The 17,518-nt window shown below is 34.1% G+C and overlaps 5 protein-coding genes and 1 long non-coding RNA gene across 10 annotated transcripts in view; 2 read left to right on the top strand and 4 right to left on the bottom strand.

Moving 5' to 3' along the window:
• LOC123716137 (insulin-like receptor) overlaps window positions 1-4,357 on the top strand; it is a 47,378-nt gene extending 43,021 nt beyond the window's left edge. For 4 of the 5 annotated variants that reach the window (XM_045671716.1, XM_045671715.1, XM_045671713.1 and 1 more), the window contains one exon: window positions 795-4,357. In XM_045671716.1, coding sequence (XP_045527672.1) covers window positions 795-1,000 — 206 coding nt within the window. In that variant the 3' untranslated portion in view covers window positions 1,001-4,357. The remainder of the gene's footprint in view (window positions 1-794) is intronic. The other variant, XM_045671714.1, reaches the window with a different exon arrangement.
• An 85-nt stretch (window positions 4,358-4,442) lies between these two features.
• LOC123716140 (gamma-glutamylcyclotransferase-like) lies at window positions 4,443-5,518 on the bottom strand. Its single transcript, XM_045671719.1, has 3 exons — window positions 5,364-5,518; window positions 4,982-5,115; window positions 4,443-4,914 (listed from the first exon to the last, which is right to left on the bottom strand). The coding sequence occupies exons 1-3, from the start codon at window positions 5,487-5,489 to the stop codon at window positions 4,536-4,538; spliced, it is 639 nt and encodes a 212-aa protein (XP_045527675.1). The 5' UTR covers window positions 5,490-5,518; the 3' UTR covers window positions 4,443-4,535.
• Window positions 5,519-5,525: 7 nt separating this feature from the next.
• Window positions 5,526-6,840, bottom strand: LOC123716142 (gamma-glutamylcyclotransferase-like). The gene is made up of 3 exons (XM_045671722.1): window positions 6,453-6,840; window positions 6,243-6,376; window positions 5,526-5,971 (listed from the first exon to the last, which is right to left on the bottom strand). The coding sequence occupies exons 1-3, from the start codon at window positions 6,567-6,569 to the stop codon at window positions 5,680-5,682; spliced, it is 543 nt and encodes a 180-aa protein (XP_045527678.1). The 5' UTR covers window positions 6,570-6,840; the 3' UTR covers window positions 5,526-5,679.
• A 1,296-nt stretch (window positions 6,841-8,136) lies between these two features.
• On the top strand, window positions 8,137-10,330 carry LOC123716139 (glycosaminoglycan xylosylkinase homolog). The gene is made up of 6 exons (XM_045671718.1): window positions 8,137-8,647; window positions 8,730-8,867; window positions 8,943-9,171; window positions 9,247-9,442; window positions 9,629-9,829; window positions 9,951-10,330. Exons 2-6 carry the CDS (start codon window positions 8,781-8,783, stop codon window positions 10,159-10,161), a joined length of 924 nt encoding a protein of 307 aa, XP_045527674.1. The 5' UTR covers window positions 8,137-8,647; window positions 8,730-8,780; the 3' UTR covers window positions 10,162-10,330.
• Window positions 10,331-12,213: 1,883 nt separating this feature from the next.
• On the bottom strand, window positions 12,214-13,942 carry LOC123716141 (gamma-glutamylcyclotransferase-like). Its single transcript, XM_045671720.1, has 4 exons — window positions 13,700-13,942; window positions 13,426-13,559; window positions 13,038-13,203; window positions 12,214-12,365 (listed from the first exon to the last, which is right to left on the bottom strand). The coding sequence occupies exons 1-4, from the start codon at window positions 13,856-13,858 to the stop codon at window positions 12,219-12,221; spliced, it is 606 nt and encodes a 201-aa protein (XP_045527676.1). The 5' UTR covers window positions 13,859-13,942; the 3' UTR covers window positions 12,214-12,218.
• Window positions 13,943-15,427: 1,485 nt separating this feature from the next.
• LOC123716143 lies at window positions 15,428-16,841 on the bottom strand. Its single transcript, XR_006754518.1, has 2 exons — window positions 16,661-16,841; window positions 15,428-15,678 (listed from the first exon to the last, which is right to left on the bottom strand). It is a non-coding gene; the product is annotated as an uncharacterized LOC123716143 (long non-coding RNA).
• Window positions 16,842-17,518: the final 677 nt, after the last annotated feature.

The raw sequence follows: 17,518 nt of genomic DNA, 5'->3' as shown, positions 1-17,518 counted from the left end.
ATCTTAAAGTCTATCACTTACTCTATACTTAGGATTAAGGTTCACATTTTTTACAACAAAAGTTTATATACGAATAACCACTTATGTAAACTAAACAGGCTAGATAGCCTGACCAATGACTCGTATCAGGCAAATGATAACAAAATACAATTAGATTCATTGTAGACTTCGTTTGTATAATTGGTTGTTCTTTTGTTTGCACGATCATGCCGTCAGACGCTAGTAGTGAGCAGACGGCCTCCACCTAACCGTAAGTGGTACCATTTGCATGCTTCCACTCTCACCAGCACATATTTTGTTATCATTTCCTGTCAATAAAACCATTTAGTTTGGTTCTCATTGTACCGCACTTGTGCTATGTTAATACTTATAGATGCTTATGTCCGGCCTAGACTAGTTGAGACGTTTAAACAAAACTTCTTTTACATTGAAAACTTATTACATGAATATAACTCGGCGTTTCGAGTGTTACCCGTCCACTTGATGCTCTCTCTCCCTCTCCAGTCTCTAGCTGTCTGTGGAAGTTCTATTTAAATGTGAAGTTCACGCGTAAACTAAAGAAAATATTATGGTTCAGAAACGGCGTTAAAATTATCTCTTGCTGTTCAATAGATTGCTTCTGATGGCATGACATCTGGCTTGTATTGGTTTAAAACTGGTCGCTTCATTAGGCGACGTGCACGCGTGATCTCATTAGATACCATGCTAGTTCAGTTTCAAAAAAGCCAATTATAAACATAGCGTCTATTTAGAGTAAAAAAAACAGTATACATTATCATATGTATCATTTCCAGAAGATGATACCGAGGTGCAGGAAATGAACGTGGGCGCTGTAGCGAGCGGGTCCGGGTCGAACCTGTTCGGGGTGTCGGGACGCCTGGCGTCGTGGGTGCGCGAGCTGTCGTCTCTGCGGTCGCGAACTTCGGACGACGCGGCGGCGGAGCCCCTGCAGCCCATTCAGCCGCCCAACGGCACTCTGCCCCGGCCTCCTCCCTGTTAGCGAAACCCATATCCGTCCACCGTATGTTGACGTTTGCATTTCACGACTATCTCGAGAAAATTTTAATGTCGATTCGAGAAACGTAAACGACATCTATGGTTAACATTTTATTACTCCTGTTGACGTATACATTCTTGTTACTATGCAAAATAATCGAATTTCTTACAAAGTCTGAAAATTGTGAAATGCAAGTGTAGTGAGACGTTGCGGTGGAACGCTGATGTGGAGTGACGTCATGAGCGACCGCGCGTCGCGATTTATCTACCTCAAGCCGTAGGTCGGCTCTTCGAATCATAGCTGTAAGCGTAGCTAGTTAATTTCGTTTCGATCGCCGCGTTGTTTTATTTATTTTACTTTACTGCGAGACATTCTCACACCTGCGCATCCCACTGGCAGCCGCATATTTCGATAAGAAACGACAATTCTTCCGATAATGCACATAATAGTACAATCCGCCGTGTGAGAGTGCCTCTTGCTCCGATATACAAATATATATTTGTTCGAAAGCCGTTTTGGCTTAGTTTGGTCGTTTGCCTTGCACGACGTGTCCAGCGAGCGGGACTAGTAGTGTAACCCGATCGGCAAGTTAGTAATTTTCTCTGCATTTATAGTTATTTATTGCGCAGAGGTGCGCATAGCAGATGACGAAGTAGAGTATTAAAGGCAGAGTAAAGGCGTCGTGCAGTTAGTTCCATATCAGGGCCTGCGCGTGACGTCCGCCGCCCAATGATGAATCCTATATAGTTTACCTCAGTAACATAGTTGTATCCATGTCGTTTATGACGCAGCCTATTATCGTTAAGTTATCGTATAAGTTGTAAATGTAAAAATTACATAATTTTACTACATAAGATCGTGTACAAATTATTATTATTTCGTTTATATTTAACGTTTCCGCATAGTGCGTCCACGTGAAGTGGCAATATTGTTGGTCATATTGTTTTAGTGTGTGTGTGTTGTCCAAGTCACGGAGCATGGTCACGCGACCACTTCTCGCTCCTTGACTTTAATACTGCGCATTGCCGGGAGAACTCGCAGATTATTTAGAATCCAAAACATTTTATTCGCTAAGTTCATCGCCGCGCCCGTTAATATTGTACCTTTATTCGATATATTTCCGAGATTAAAAATTGTATTTAGCAATATATTTTATACACATTAAAGGAACAGATAGTCGGAACGGAGTAGTTTTTTCCCATACACAAACGCTAGAAAAAAGTGTGCTGGTTCTGGCAATGCACGGAGCATAAGAAACATTAAATGATTATTATATGTTGTATACAATAATTCGATCTGGCAGCCTAATTCATTTAAGTATGAACTAAAATTGATACATACTCTTCATAACAGATTATATATAAACTTGTTCCAAAGACTATTTCCAAGATTAGTCTACAGGCTACAATAAAACTACTGAATTCTCAAAGGTAGATCCTGTGTGGGTGGTCCAAAGTTATTAGTTGATGTTTGATTTAGATTTATCACGTCATAGATGAACTATGTAGGGCTCTTGTAATTTACTATCTAAAATACTTCCATGTTGTACATTTGTCGAAATAGTCTTTGTAACTAGTGCTTTTACGGACTCGTACGTGGTTTTCCGCTAACAAGCCAACACAAACTGGCGGTAAGGAACACAGACTGTGGACACAGAATCTTTTCGTCTCACTATGGCAGACATGTGGACAAGCTCATGGTGCGTTGAATTCATAATATAAATTACATTTCACAAATCTGATTATTCAACCAAAGACTTATTTGGAAACGCCAAATTAATGTATTATTACGTTTGTAAAAACTAGCAAGGTTATAATTTCTTTTGTCATTCAAATCAATTTTGTGTAACTTATGTGAACTCTATACTCAAAGTCTAACTCAAATAGACCAGCATGTTATTTGTTGCCAGCTAAAATGATTAATCGAAAATTTGTAGTATTAATGACTATTATACATATTATTACAATATATGACGTTGATATACTTATAACTATTTAAAATATAGACTAACTACGACTTTGTAAAATGTCTATTATATAATATTTAAATTTAATAGTTTTTTCGTTATGGTTCAAAACCATTTCCGCGTTTGCCTATAATTTGTGAATTATGGTGTAAAATGCGTTAAATATTTTTATAGAAAACACCAAATTACGCACAAAATATTGTAAGGCAAATGACGAAAATTTATCAAAATACAGAATTTTTGTAAGTTAGATTTTCTACTGCATATTTTTTTCACAAGCTGATTCAATATAATTAAAATATAGAAACATGTAATACATTAAAATATAATAAGCCAAAGTAGACTGGGATATACAACAATCATGGACACGGACCGGTAGTGTGTAGAGGTCCGAAGCAAAATGACTTAAGTGGTTTTAAGGGTATTAACGAGTGCCTTCAGAAATCCAGCCTTCAATGGAATGCCGGATTGTCGATTGCGTTAGCAATACAACAGCTATGATCGCACTTCACATTCACTTTTTGTTGTATATCAGATGCGTTTGACCTATTTATTATGTTTAGAATCAAAATTTTGATTAGATTTAGTCACCATTATTAAAACATAAGTTTTAAGATAAAGCCTGCATCACGTTTTGGGCTAATCATTTAGTATATCGCGACGAGAAGCGTTCATTTAAAGTTCTAGAAATGCACATTAAATATCGATGTCGAGGGCTTAAGGCACGTTGCATTGGTCTGCACAACTTGTTTTCTTTCGCTATTCCGTTTTGAAAGTTAATGAAACGATTAAAACAAAATTTATTTTTGTATTGCATAGTGCCTTTTGCTCAATTAATTAAATTGTGTATTAAAATAAGAGTAACGTACGTGTTTTTATATAAGAATTTCTGTATAAACAAGTCAGACTAGCGCTTTTCGCAAGCCGGCTGCCGCCACGCGGCTTCAGTTCCTCTATAGTCGAGCCCGCCGCGGAGCTCCAGCGATACATTGTCCATCATAAGTGTAACGAATTTTTTCGGCAATGTACGTTTGGAGCAACCTCGGAATGTCTCGCACAACGTTGCCTCACACAGAGTTCCCTGCGGGTTTTACAATAGCAAAAATCGACTCATTTTGAATGCAACAGTACTTGTTTATATTGTGATTTCCACTATAAGGCAGAATTTATACCTCATAATTATTATTGACTGATTATATAATTTCCAGACGATGTGTTCCTCGTGTGATTTGTGTGCGTGTTTAAGTTCTTTTCAGGTGTGAGGGTAGCGTTGTGCTCTATGCTCAATTTAGAAACAATTCACCAAACGAATGAGATAGTGTATAATTTTTATATTTAATGAAAAACGAGTACCTATTAATAATAATTTTAATATTTATATTAATAAAAAGTTATAAAAATAAATTTATTTAATGGTTTTAATAAAATACCTATGTTAATATAATCAATGTTTAATTTGATTAGAATATGATTGTGCATAAAGATAAATATTCGTCTAAAGTAGAGGTTGGTAGGTAATATAAAAAATAACAATAATATAACTTCTAAAAAAGGTTTGGTTAAATTATTGATTTACTTTGTACGTAACTCCTTCAAATCTAATTTAAAAGGCTTTCTAAGTATTTTTATAGTTGGCTTGCATTCACAGGGATTCGCTTTAGCGTACTGCTTTAATAAACAAGCCATATAGAAACATCCCTGTTCACTATTGTGCTTTATATTTTTCAAATTTTCGATATAATATTCGGGAAGATTATGCTCTTCAGCACCCAATAGTATGACTTCTTTATAAGTCCAAGACGGCCAGCATTCTATAGGAATCTCGTCATTATCTCCCCTAGGCAGAGGAATTACTGTATGCTCGTAGATCCGGCACATAAGTTTTCCTATATATGGAGTAATAATTTCAGCATGTTTCACATAGTAAATGTCTTTGTCGACGCCTTCCTGACTGAAACAATATTAAATTTTACTTACAATTATCCATTAATTGTGTTTACAAAATATGGATAACTTACTCATCAAGCGATGCAATATTATCTACATGTAGACGCCAAATAACACCCCAAATATGTGCATTAGCTGTTGGCACAGGTGTTGCTGTAGGCCCTCCCCAAAACTTTGAATATCTGATGAAATCTAGTCTGTAATTCTACATGGTACAACAATTTTAAAGTCATTACTAAAATTAGTTGTTATATTTGACATGTCTTAAGTACCTTAATTATGGCAAAATTTGAATTATTTTTACACAACCATAAATTGGTTATTAGATATATATATTAGAACCAAATTATTAAAAAAAGGATAAAATTAAAATTGTTAAACTGTTCTTGTGTTTACAGAAATTACTTTATTCTGGGTACATTCTAATAAAATTGTATAAGGAATTGAACTAACATCAAGGCAACCAATAGAAACAAACTCGGCTGTTGGGTTATTCATATGAATTCTAAATGTCCACAAATTACTTCCATATGCAAAATAAAAAAATGTTTTTAATTTATACACTTGGGATTTTTTCATTTTTGAAATTATTGGATATCAATAAAAATTATGTACTAAACCAAAATATATATTTTGACATAATTCTTATGACTGCTATGACATTTTTACAGAAAGCATTTCACAATTTGTCAACTATAAATAAATCTTCTGACACAATATATCACATAAAACTCTTTGATGAAATCACTATAATAATGGAACTTAAAAATTACATCATGCTTAATTTTTCTATCATTTTAGGTGAAGCTTTTTGTCCATTGTGAGGTATTTTTTTAAGCTTTAAGATATATTCTTTAGGTAAAAAACATTCCTCAGCTCCTTTCAAAATACATTCCAAATATGTTGATGATGGCAGTCTATCTTCTGGCAACAGTTCATTTTCTTTTCTAGGTGGTGGATTGACTGTCTGTTGATATGTCCTACATTGAACAGTCTCTCCATCAAGTATCACAATGTCAACAGTTTTTGGGAAATACCAATTTGTATCCACACCTTCTTGCCTGTAAACAATTTCAAGACTTTTTTGTTATAAGTTTGTCTACAATCAGTCACTTGACGAGTAGAGCTGGTCTAGCCACTAGGTACTAAGCTGCATTAAATATTCAACATACACATCAATATTATGTATCACTAATACTATTTCTTGCAAGTCATAACAACTCCATAAGTGTTATTTATTTTATATTACTCACCAGCAATGTTATTTGATAAAAAAATATCATAGTCATCCTACATAAAAAAATTGATTAACAAAAGAACCAGGTTACTGACCAGTCTAGAGAAGGCATATCTTTGTTCTGGACTCTCCACACAGCTCCCCAAACATGAGAATCTTGAATAGGGACAATAGTCGCCGATGTCCCTCTCCAATGGTCACTGTATTTCATGAAGTCCAGAAGATGATTCTACAATCAAAATATTTAATTTACAAAACGGTAATTACGTTTAAAATTACTAGCACGTTGTACGAAAAATACTAACGTCAAGTCTTCCAATTCCAATAAATTCTGCAGAAGGGTTATTGATATGAATTCTCTTTTTCAACAAATTGCTTCCATACGCAAAATATAAGAATGTATCTTTTACCGGTGCAAACATCTTTGTTGAAACTTTGGGATCACGATAGAGCTTATTTTGACCGTAATAAAGACCGTATTTTTTAAAATAAATGATATTTAATATAAACAATAGACCTGGTAATTTACAATTCACTTAAGAATAAAGATTAGGAAGGTAAACAACAAATCAACCCTTAAAATTTACTACTAGACACTAGTAACTAGTTGTCACTAGTGCGGCAAGTGACTTGCCACCTACTGACTAATGAGTTATGCACAGGTCACAGCAATGCCAACTCCTACACTACAGAATGTTTATATGTCACTGCCTTAGTATATATGTTAATGATGTAAATATGTTCGACGTTCTGGTGGACAGAAAAACTGGGTACAGTTTGTGTTTCCACCACACCAATTTCTTTTCTATTAAGATGATTTCATTCATACAATAAATAAATAAATTTATATTTTTTGTCACCATACAGATTTTGTGTAACAACATACCTTCATATTTAATTGATTTAATATAATTTAATAACTTTGTAAGATGGCAAACGTTTGGGAACGAACGCATCGAAAATGCATTTTACCGCGCCACACTTGCGCGCGCTTGTCGACTACGTAACGTCTAGCTAGACCTCACTCAGAATCGGAACGACTAAACTTCAGGATATCATAACATAGTTCTTAGTTAAAAAACTAAAATTTCTTTATACCTATAATGTGTTTATAATTGTACCTTTATAAATATTCTTTTAATCAGAATTAAATCGTAAGCTAAGATCTTCAATAGTTGAAGATCGCCTAACCGGAATGGCACTTCTCCACGTTCATAAAAATTGACGTAATAACGCGTTTCGGGAGAAGACGTACAAGAAAAATTGATTTTGTTATTGAAATATATGTATTCTGTCTGTCTATATTTTGTTTGTTGGAAACCCTTGTCGTACCACCTTTTCACTTTTGCGAAATTTTACGTCATGCCCCTCGACATACCTCTAGCTGTTATGACAAATAATTCACCACGGGTTTGGAATATAAAAAGGCTGCCTCATTCCGTGCGTAATTGTGCTTCTCTAGATGTCTTCAAGAGAAGATGGCAACATGTACAAGTTATTATGTGTTAAGATTTTCAAGTGTACAATAAAGAATAAATATTTTTAAGTACAGTATTTAAGTACCTTAATAAAATACCTAGTTTTTACTTGTATCTTTTGTTATCAAAATAAAATTATATGTTCTTGACTTGATCACGCCTATGTGACCCCCTCTTGGCGCCAAAGCTGGATCCGCCCTTGTGAGCGATAGGGGAGCAAAACATTATGCTCCGACTCCCGAGTGCTATGCGGTAAAAAAAAAACGATCTTCAAGTGTTACGAGGCGCGATATTCAAGTACTACACGTTAAATTTCGTAATTATGTTTTGTGAATAAATTAGTTAACTATCATTATTTTAATTTACCATCTGTAATTAAGCACCAAGTTTTAAATTTAAAAAATAGTTTATCACTCGACACGAATTGTCATTTCAGATCGCTGTCGCGATTAAACCTGTACTTTATCTGTGGTAGTATACTGAACTTAACTTGACTAAACGAATAGGAAATCTGTGGATAAAATTTGGATGAAGTACATACTATGAAGTACAAGTGGTTGGTTCAAATTGGAAATAATTAATTTACATTTCACACATGATCAAAAAGCATGTGGCACTTGTACTGGCTAACTGGTCTAATATGCTTGTCCAGTTGATTCAACCTAGAATCTAATATTAAGGAAAATGTGTAATAAAAAAATTAAATTTGTAATATTTACATAATGTCACTGAACTATGCATTCAGCTTTTCAGTGTTTCTATTGGTGCTTGTAGTTTTAAATATATATTTTTTCTATACACTAAATACTATTAATAAAAAACCCTCGAAATTTAACGTTTCAAAGCTCAGAGTTGACCTTACTTCAAATGTGTTTCAAGACATTTATGAATATCTTAATTAGCTACCAAATCAATATAAAAACAAAAACTCAAAATTTACGTCTATACAGAATAAACTAATTCAGTCTTTTAACACAAGTAGAGTCACAAATCCAGCACATGTTTGGGTTGAAGTTGATAATGTCAGTATTACCTATTTATATAATATTGAATTTAATTAAAAACCAAAGCATAATTATTGATATCAATTGTTATTTATTTTAGTGGGTCAGTAATATATCACTATTTCCTCATGAGGATGGTATTGGTGGAAAAATGCTTCATGCTCTGCAATCCACAAAGATAGCACTTGTGGATAATGCACCTAAAGGAACCCAGTTAAAACTATTACTTCTTTTGGAAGTATGCATTATTTAACTTAATCTATTATTGATTTTATAATATGAGAATTAAATTTTTCTATGTACATATTTGCAGGGAAACCAAAAAGTGTACTTTAAGCCAAAGAGATATAATTTAGAACATGTAATTAATGGGAAAATCTATGCTGGCTTTGACCGTCATAATTCTGAAGTTTTTGCATACTACTTGGCAATGGTTTTGAATCTTAAATGGATACCTCCCTCTGTAATTAGAAAAGTACACCTGGATAATGATATTTTGCCAGTTGCAACATCTGGATTAAGAAAATCTATGCTGAAAAATAGTAATATTATAAAGTAATCAAATGAATAAATCTAATATAATTTTTTTTATTAATGAATTTTTTACATTTTTCTAGATAAAGGCACCTTGTGTATTTTTGGTAAATGTTTTTACTGTAAAATCAATGAAACAGTGTGTCCGGATGATAATGGTGAAGTTGAAGGTGCTGCTATACTGTACTTAGACAAACAGTTAAAGGTATATAAGTCACCATGGCGGAGATCATATAATGCAAAGAAAATGGAATGGGAAATTGATAGTGATTTTTGTATGTAAGTACTAGATTTTAATTTTTTTTACTGATTTATATTAAATTTTCTGAACTAATATAATTATGTATAAAATTAGTTCAGAATTGCTTTGATTGATTAATAAAAGATGGATGGAAATATGGATTTTATCTTTAATAAAGGTTTTTTTTTGTTTAGGCATTTTAAATCAGTTCTTAAATATTTCAGGAAAATTAGGGGTAGTTTGAGTACAAGACATCTTCTTAATCTTATAGAAGTATCATTATTTGATTTTTTAATCCAGAATGGTGATCGCCATCGATATGAAGTTTATAAAGAGCAAATTATATTGTTAGATAATGGAAAGGGTCTGGGAAACCCACTTATAGATGAGCTAGACATTTTAGCTCCGCTTTACCAGTGTTGCATGTAAGCTTTCATAGTAATTTTGTCTTACTATTTAAAAAAAATTGATAAAGCTTAAATATTATATGTACAAATGTTAACTTAATTGAAAAATTAAACTTAGAGAATTTTATATATTTTGTAGGCTTGCTACATCGACCTGGCAACATTTGGAAATAATATCTGGGGGCAACCTATCAGAAACAATTAAGTTATTATCGAAATTTCAAGGTATAAAATTGGCAACAGAGGAACACTTTAAAGCTATAGAAAGGCGATTGTTAAAAATATATGCAACAGTGCAATATTGTATAGGAAGATATGGTAGCGCTAAAGTATTTAGAAGAGGTTTTTAGTATAAATATAATTTATATAATTTTACCTAATGATTACTTATCTATTGATTACGAAAAGTATGTAAAAACTACTGTTTTTTGATACTATATTATGTTATTTCATATTTGATAAATATATTTATTTTTATAAGTTATATCATTAAAAATATTTAATTTTTATATGATCAATATTATTTTTACTTATATTCCAAAGTATATTGGTATAAAATAGCTTATGCTTGAGAAGAGAAGATTTGGGTTTAATTATAAGTATGTGATAGCTTTGTGTAACTATAGCTCGAACACTCTAATTTATTGTATGTTTCTATAATAAAAAGATTTAGTGTGTGAACGTGCTTTTGGCGCTATGGCATGACACCAGCCAGAGTATAGTGATGAGTGACCAGTGATGACGACAGAAAAAATGACTTTCCGATTCGGAAGGAGATATTTTAATACAGACCAAATATAAATATTTATATTTAGTTAATTTACTCAAATATCTCGTTCAACACATGTCGGAATAATGCACGGTATCGGCTGCCATTGTCATTATAATTTAATAACATCAAATTCAAACTAGTTGATAACCGTTAATACGAATGCTTGATTTAATTTGTCAATGTTGCAAGATCTATAAATTAACGACAACTCAATTGTCGATAACAATAATGACTATGGAGTCTTTAGTAGTACCGGTAATAATAATAATTGATTGCAAGAATATGGCACAAAAATGTGTAAGGTGGTACAATAGTAAGTTCTATGACTGCCGTTTGACCATCTAGTTGACTCTCCTCCAGCACCTCGACGCTGCCGCCTTGTGCGGTAGTGTTTTGTCCGGAGTGCATACACCGTGCCTTGAAAAAGCAAGGCGTGTAACAGCCCCTCCGCTTCCTTCACGATCTTGTCCGCAGCCGGGCCTCCTAGTAGGCACTGTAATGGGAAGTAGATACTCCAACATCTCTAGCAACCGGCTTCAATCAGGGTCCACTGTTGGATGGGTCCTGTCACATCCGTAGGGGCTGGTTAGGTCTGTGACGAACCACACCTCTGCTATCACCAGCGAAGACACACACACGTAGGGCAAATCACATTAGCTTAGGTACCCACTACACATAGGTTTAGGTACATATTCGCTGCGAAACTGTTGGCTTCCCGCCCTCAGGATGGCGTCCGAGGATCCTCCTGACATGAGCAAAATGTTGCTTTTCTTCAAAGAGCATTTATCCAGAACCTATTCGGGTGTTTTTAGGTTCCCAAAACGCGGAATTACCGCGCTTACCATCCCAGTCACCGCCGACATCGCCACGTAAGGCGAAGAAATATGCCTCTGTGAAGGCATCGCCAAAAACCACCATCCGCTCCCACCCGCTCTCGCTCTCGCGCTCACCACTCCCTGAGAAGTGCAAGCGATGAGGAGACGAGAAAATTTGCCTGTCCATTGTCAGCGATGTCGACCTAATCCGGTCCGGTCCGTTGACAAAGCCCTCTCGTCATCATTCGAATCCGGTTTCCAAACCACCGGACGCAGAAAGAAGCGTTTGGCAAAGCTCAATTTCCCAAACTTATCCTCACTTATTTCGAGAAAACCTGCGCCATGCGCCCCCGCGGACCGCATTAAAACCCACCCGCCCGTCTACGTAAGGGACAAGCTACCACCCAAGCACCCTATCAAAGCTTCTCGACACTTAGTCTATACACCGCCTTGCCCCCCCCCCCCCCAAACATTCATTTACTAGATAGTGCCATCGCTGATTATAACCTAGAACGACGACCTCAAGAGTATCGCACGTTTCAACCACTAGATCCACACTGCTCTTTCTACGAAAACATTATACAATAATAATTTTTTTACATAAAGATACTATTACAATATTCGACGATAATTAACTGAAATGATATCCTAACTGCTGTGAAATAAAATATGGGTATTTATATATACCCACCATCCGTTAGTTAGTATGTTTGATTGCAGATCGTGAGGTTTCGGGTTCAAACCGCAGGTGGTGCCGAAAAAAGTTTCTTATAAAGATAAAAGGGCCGTTGTTGTTTTTCAACAAAACAAAAAAGTTCTTTCAACTGATTCGTATATTTCTATTGAAGGGATAACCGAGCTCCTGGCTGAGTTTGTCAGTAGCATTTCGACCATTTGCTGGGAATCTATAGGTGAACTCTATATAGTAAGATGGTATCCCACATTGGTAAGCTCCTAAAGCTATTACCTAAAATGACGAAATGGAAATGGTTATAGAACCGAGTAACATATATTGACATATATCGTCCCAAGACTATGGGAGATCAAGGGCAAGTAACTTACAAGAAAGCTTTACTGCAAGCGTCACGAGTTGTTTAAACTATCTAACTTTTTTATTCATTATTGGTCATGTGTTCTGGTTCTAAGGTATTTAGTCCAAGTCCTAGGATGAGATTCGGAAACGAGACTTAGGTTCATATTTTGTCATATAGAATATGAACCTTCTTTATACGTTACATTCTTATAGTCTGATATGTGTAGGTACTATTGCGTTTCGTGCGTCGTGTAAGAAGTTAACATTACATCTTGTTAGTTAATTTTTTTAAGTTTGAATTATAATATCTCTTTCCGAATCTCTGGCTAACGTGAGACATTATGGGCCTTTTTTACAAATATAATCACGCCGAATTGTATTTCAACTCCGAATCTCGTCTTGAGCACTGTGAAATATGTAAAAATTTTGCATGTTTGACGGCTCTTTAAACTAGATTTAAGTTTAATTGAACTTCTCGAAGCGGGCCTTAGTGGTAAACTATGTCAAAATTTAATATATTTTTGACAGATGAAAGTCAGACTTAGCGCTGTCCTTAAATAATTACGCTTTCAAAGAAATCTCACAATTCACTTAAACAATACATACCTGTATATACGTGTTGCTGGGTCTTCTTTGTAGAGGTAATACTTCGGGGCGCACTTTTGGTGGATCACTAGTCATTTTATATGACCTAGCTGTTATTACATGATTTTCGATATTTAATACTTTGATGTCTATCGCTTCGTACAAGCCGTCCTTCAGACCTTCTTGTCTGACATAAAAATTAGAAAATCTGATTGTTGTGGTCAAGTACCTACTTATATTATTTAAGAACTCAAATAGTGGCAGACCAAAAGTCATCTGTGTGAAATAGGAATAGAAGAATTCCTATTTCTTGACCTTAATCTTAATCATAAATAATATACCCGTGGTAAAATGCGGTCAAGTCAAGGCCAAAGATTATCAATAGTATTTGACTGACATGATTCCTTACTTATCGAGTGCAGCCATTTCGCTATAGTTCAGAGCCCACAGTGCACCCCAAACCTCACCCTTAGGATCTGCAGCAATGGTTGCTGGCGCACCCCGCCATTTTGGATTATAGTTATCGAAATCCAACCTGTATCCCTTAGAGCAATATATAATTAATTTCTGACAAAATTTTAAATACGTATAATGTATATGTAACTTCCGGGCTTTGAAGTACTAACAAATGACCGCAATTAATAATAAATATCATAACTTTGGGGTAATCTTATAATACTTACCGGTAATCTGGCAGGAGTTATAAAAACAGCGGACGGCGCATTTATTTGTAACCTTGATTTCAGCAAGTTACTACCATAAGCAAAGTATAGGAACCTTTTTTCATGTCTATCACATTCAATTATAGATACTAAAAATAAAACAAGCCAACCACTTCGCATTTTCGCATTACTTAGTACACGAGAAATAGTCTTTTTTTAATTGAAATTATTATTCACGCTTTATACCGTAAGCGTGAATAATAACTTCTACAACCGTAACTATAAACGGATATAATTTAATATGCATACACTTGTATCTATGTATTTTTTTATTTGAAAATTCGTTAAAAGAATATCTGAAATATTTAAATAAGAATATCTATCTATATTTTATTTTTCACATTAAACTTGGTATTAATGAAAATATTGTATAGCGTACGTTAATTGAATAAGAATTAAAATAACTCGTCGGTCTAAACGTTTTATAGTAACTGTAATTAGGATGGAAATGATTTGATGAAGAGTATTTTGTGGGTTCCGTTGCTAGCTAAAAATGTAATCGAAATGAGAACCTTGTCCTATCTTAACCATAGAAATGAGGGGAGGGATACAAAAAAAAATCTTCCATTGTCAAACTAGTGGCGTTACAACCTTTTTAGGTCTGAGCAACAGATTTCTGTATTAATACTTGATATACAGTACATACATGTTCATACACAACGCACTAAGGGATTCCAACATTTACTAAAATCAGCTGGTGCTAAAAGCCTGTAGTAGATTGTCCAGCTCGATGGCCGATATGTGGGAAATATTTTCAGCTGTACTTATCAGGTCTTACTGGGAATTGTATTGCGACCACAGTATCTTCTTCTATCTTCAGTGACTTTCAACCACAAAATCTTGACGCAGAGGCTCCAAATTAAGCAATTGACAATGGGTGATTTTGATGTTGACTAGATAAATTGTAAATTAGAATTAAAAGATATCAACTCCAACGGTACTCGCGTTGGAATTACAACAAAACGTAGAAAAGGGAGAAAAGCGGTTATTGTAATCAAAACCGTTTGTAAAAAAGAAACACCTCTTGTCGCTACTATTCTCTTCGAAGACACTCTCCTTAAAGCATCAGCTGAGCTAGCAACAGAATACTGGGCGTTGACAGAACAATACAATTCATGAATACTATAAGGAAAATTTGAATTATGAAAAAAACTGGGGTAAGTGTAAAAATATAGCATTGTTATTTATTGTGAAATGAAGAACCAGGCGGCGTCTATTTTTGCAAGTTTATACCTATAACACTGATTCTTATAGAAGGTATAGGTGTGTATTTATGCTACATTTTAATATACGGCATTATCGTTGAAGAAATCGCAAGTGACTATTAAAATACCCAAAATCAACGCGGGCTGATTGACGTTCTGTCGCATTGGACAATATGACCTCTATTATCTACTAATTGGTTGGGAATTCCAAATTGATTTTAGAAAACCATGATTTATAAATTTCCTCATTTTCAATTTTTCTTTGCGTCACTCTATTTATAAAATGGTGAACACGAAATATCGCGTTTATACGAGTATGAGTTCCACCGTGGCGCCAGTGGATTTGGATAACTTTTTGCAGGGTAAAACATTCAACTCGGATGGGGGAGTCGAAACCGCCTTCAAAGATTTTATTGATTGCCGTCCGAATGTTTTTTTTAGTAAACGAATCAACTTTTAAGATGGCTAAAATCCAAAACGCTAATTTCATAAGTAAGAATATGTAATTTTAGGGAATAATATTTTATTGTTTTTGTTATACTACTACATAGCTAATTATTTAATTAGATATTATTAAACATTGTGTGCAATTGCGTACACTGGAACCTTCAACGAATCTTGACCTATAGAAAATTATGGACTCGACATCTTCGAAGTCGTAAGAAGGGGATTGTCTTACATCCGTCGATTTTTAATAATTTCCTTATAATCACACTTCCTAAACTCAAAATTAACCTAAAAATAAATAAATAAAAATTACTATAGTTTTTACTATATTAGACATAGTAGGTACTTTATTATATCTATGTATATAATCTTTTACATCTTACTTTATGAACTACTTTTAATAATAATATTTTATTTTATATGTCCTAAACTATTATTTGGACACCTATACAAAACAGTTAAACAAATTGAATGGACGAAATCTGATTATCAATAAGGTCACGTGGAAACATATACGGGCTGATTTTTTCGACGTAATGGCATGAATAAGCGATGCATCTCAGTTGTAGGTTAACAATAGGCGCACCACCACTCTGTGCAACTAGCTGCCCACAAAAGAACTTCTGAACCAATTCTACATAGGTTTATACAAGTCCTACAGGTCCGGCATCTCTTAACATCAGGTGAGTCTACAGATTCGATATATTGGAACCCTTATTAATAATCACTATTTTAGAAACCGAACCGAACCAGAACCGGAACCATAAAAGATACCGAAAAGTGGTACCTTTATGGAATCTAACTTACGAACCAGAACCTAAATTTGTACCGATATTCAATCCCACCATTGGATTTTCTCTTCTCTGCTCGATACATGTGTTTTTAAATTTTCTTAGTGTTTATGAAGACGTTCCGGAGCATGCACGCGACGCGACGCCAGTGTTTATCTTCGATACTAACACGATTACATCCAATCAGCAGATTCGTCGCCCTAATTGGGCGCACCCAATGCGAGGGCGGGCTTTTTTAACAGCTTGGGCAAACACCGCTTTCCCGCGCTTTTCTCCCTTGAACATTGCTTCGGTAAACGACAAACCGTCCTATTTGCTTTCTATAAATTCTCGTTGTGTATTCTTCGCCCTTTCAAGCAAATAACGATTGCAATGCATTTCGATAAAGTCTTGTTATACATTCAGTGTGCATTTACATTACGTGTTTAAAATATTTTTTTTAGTAGAACTATTCTGTATTATTTAGGATCAATACTTACATTTTTATCAGAAATTACATGAATTACATAAATTCTTCTTCAAAATCTTAAAATTATAATTGTGTGTAAGATATACAATATTTTTTTTGTTGGTATTTGGAAGCTGGTAATCGTACATTCTGATTTTTATAGTTAAAGTATTATAAGGTAGAGAGAATTACAATCGAAAATGTTTGAATAGCGTAGCTTATGGCAGTAAAATTTTTGCAATAAAAATGTTTTATTAATTACTTTAGTACCAAATCAAAAATTTCTTATGAGATATTTTTCTCAGACTGGTTGAATAAAAACACATTAACCAAATTTAATTTTGATTTCATTATTCTTCATTTCGTGTTAACGTCAACAAACGATACACATATAATTAATATGCTATGTAGTTCTAATTCGAATAATGCACAACTACAACTATAAAGTAGCCATAATAATGAAAAATAATCTGTATTTGCCAATTGGATACGGTATTTTATTTTAACGCTTAATGAACATATAATTTAATATAAACACATAGTTGAAAGTAATCATTACAATCAAAAGTCTGTTTTAAGTATACATTATTATTATATATTGTATTTACAAAACTCATTAATTAATAATATAGTAAGAATTAGTAGAGTATAAATATCAATTAGGAAGTAACCTAAGAATTTATTGGGATATCTCATATCATGTCCCGTTTTCACATTCTGACACTTATCACAGATTATATTCATTTACAATTAGTGTTTTTTGGTCATTCGCTCAAACTAATATCTACAAGGAACGAGAAAGTCAGACCAAAGAAGATGTTTGAAACATATTTATAGAGTACTCTTATCTTTAGGATTAAATCTTAATAGGGAATTATATCATGTAATT

Source organism: Pieris brassicae, chromosome 11 (assembly GCF_905147105.1).
Source record: "Pieris brassicae chromosome 11, ilPieBrab1.1, whole genome shotgun sequence".
Classification (NCBI taxonomy): domain Eukaryota; kingdom Metazoa; phylum Arthropoda; class Insecta; order Lepidoptera; family Pieridae; genus Pieris; species Pieris brassicae.
The sequence above is the reverse complement of the archived record's forward strand: the minus strand, read 5'-3'. Positions and strand labels throughout refer to the sequence as shown.

Bases quoted from the DNA above. Each gene is read 5' to 3' on its own strand.
- LOC123716140 (XM_045671719.1), bottom strand. From the start codon at position 5,489: ATGAAAAAATCCCAAGTGTATAAATTAAAAACATTTTTTTATTTTGCA. The intron at 5,116-5,363 runs GTTAGTTCAATT...TGTACCATGTAG, and splicing joins TTTCTATTGGTTGCCTTGAT to AATTACAGACTAGATTTCAT. The intron at 4,915-4,981 runs GTAAGTTATCCA...ATATTGTTTCAG, and splicing joins AATATTGCATCGCTTGATGA to TCAGGAAGGCGTCGACAAAG.
- LOC123716142 (XM_045671722.1), bottom strand. From the start codon at position 6,569: ATGTTTGCACCGGTAAAAGATACATTCTTATATTTTGCGTATGGAAGC. The intron at 6,377-6,452 runs GTTAGTATTTTT...TTTTGATTGTAG, and splicing joins TTGGAATTGGAAGACTTGAC to AATCATCTTCTGGACTTCAT. The intron at 5,972-6,242 runs GTCAGTAACCTG...AATTGTTTACAG, and splicing joins GATATGCCTTCTCTAGACTG to GCAAGAAGGTGTGGATACAA.
- LOC123716139 (XM_045671718.1), top strand. From the start codon at position 8,781: ATGCTTCATGCTCTGCAATCCACAAAGATAGCACTTGTGGATAATGCA. The intron at 8,868-8,942 runs GTATGCATTATT...ACATATTTGCAG, and splicing joins AACTATTACTTCTTTTGGAA to GGAAACCAAAAAGTGTACTT. The intron at 9,443-9,628 runs GTAAGTACTAGA...TAAATATTTCAG, and splicing joins ATTGATAGTGATTTTTGTAT to GAAAATTAGGGGTAGTTTGA.
- LOC123716141 (XM_045671720.1), bottom strand. From the start codon at position 13,858: ATGCGAAGTGGTTGGCTTGTTTTATTTTTAGTATCTATAATTGAATGT. The intron at 13,204-13,425 runs GTAAGGAATCAT...TTTTTATGTCAG, and splicing joins GAAATGGCTGCACTCGATAA to ACAAGAAGGTCTGAAGGACG. The intron at 12,366-13,037 runs GTATGTATTGTT...TCGTCATTTTAG, and splicing joins CCAGCAACACGTATATACAG to GTAATAGCTTTAGGAGCTTA.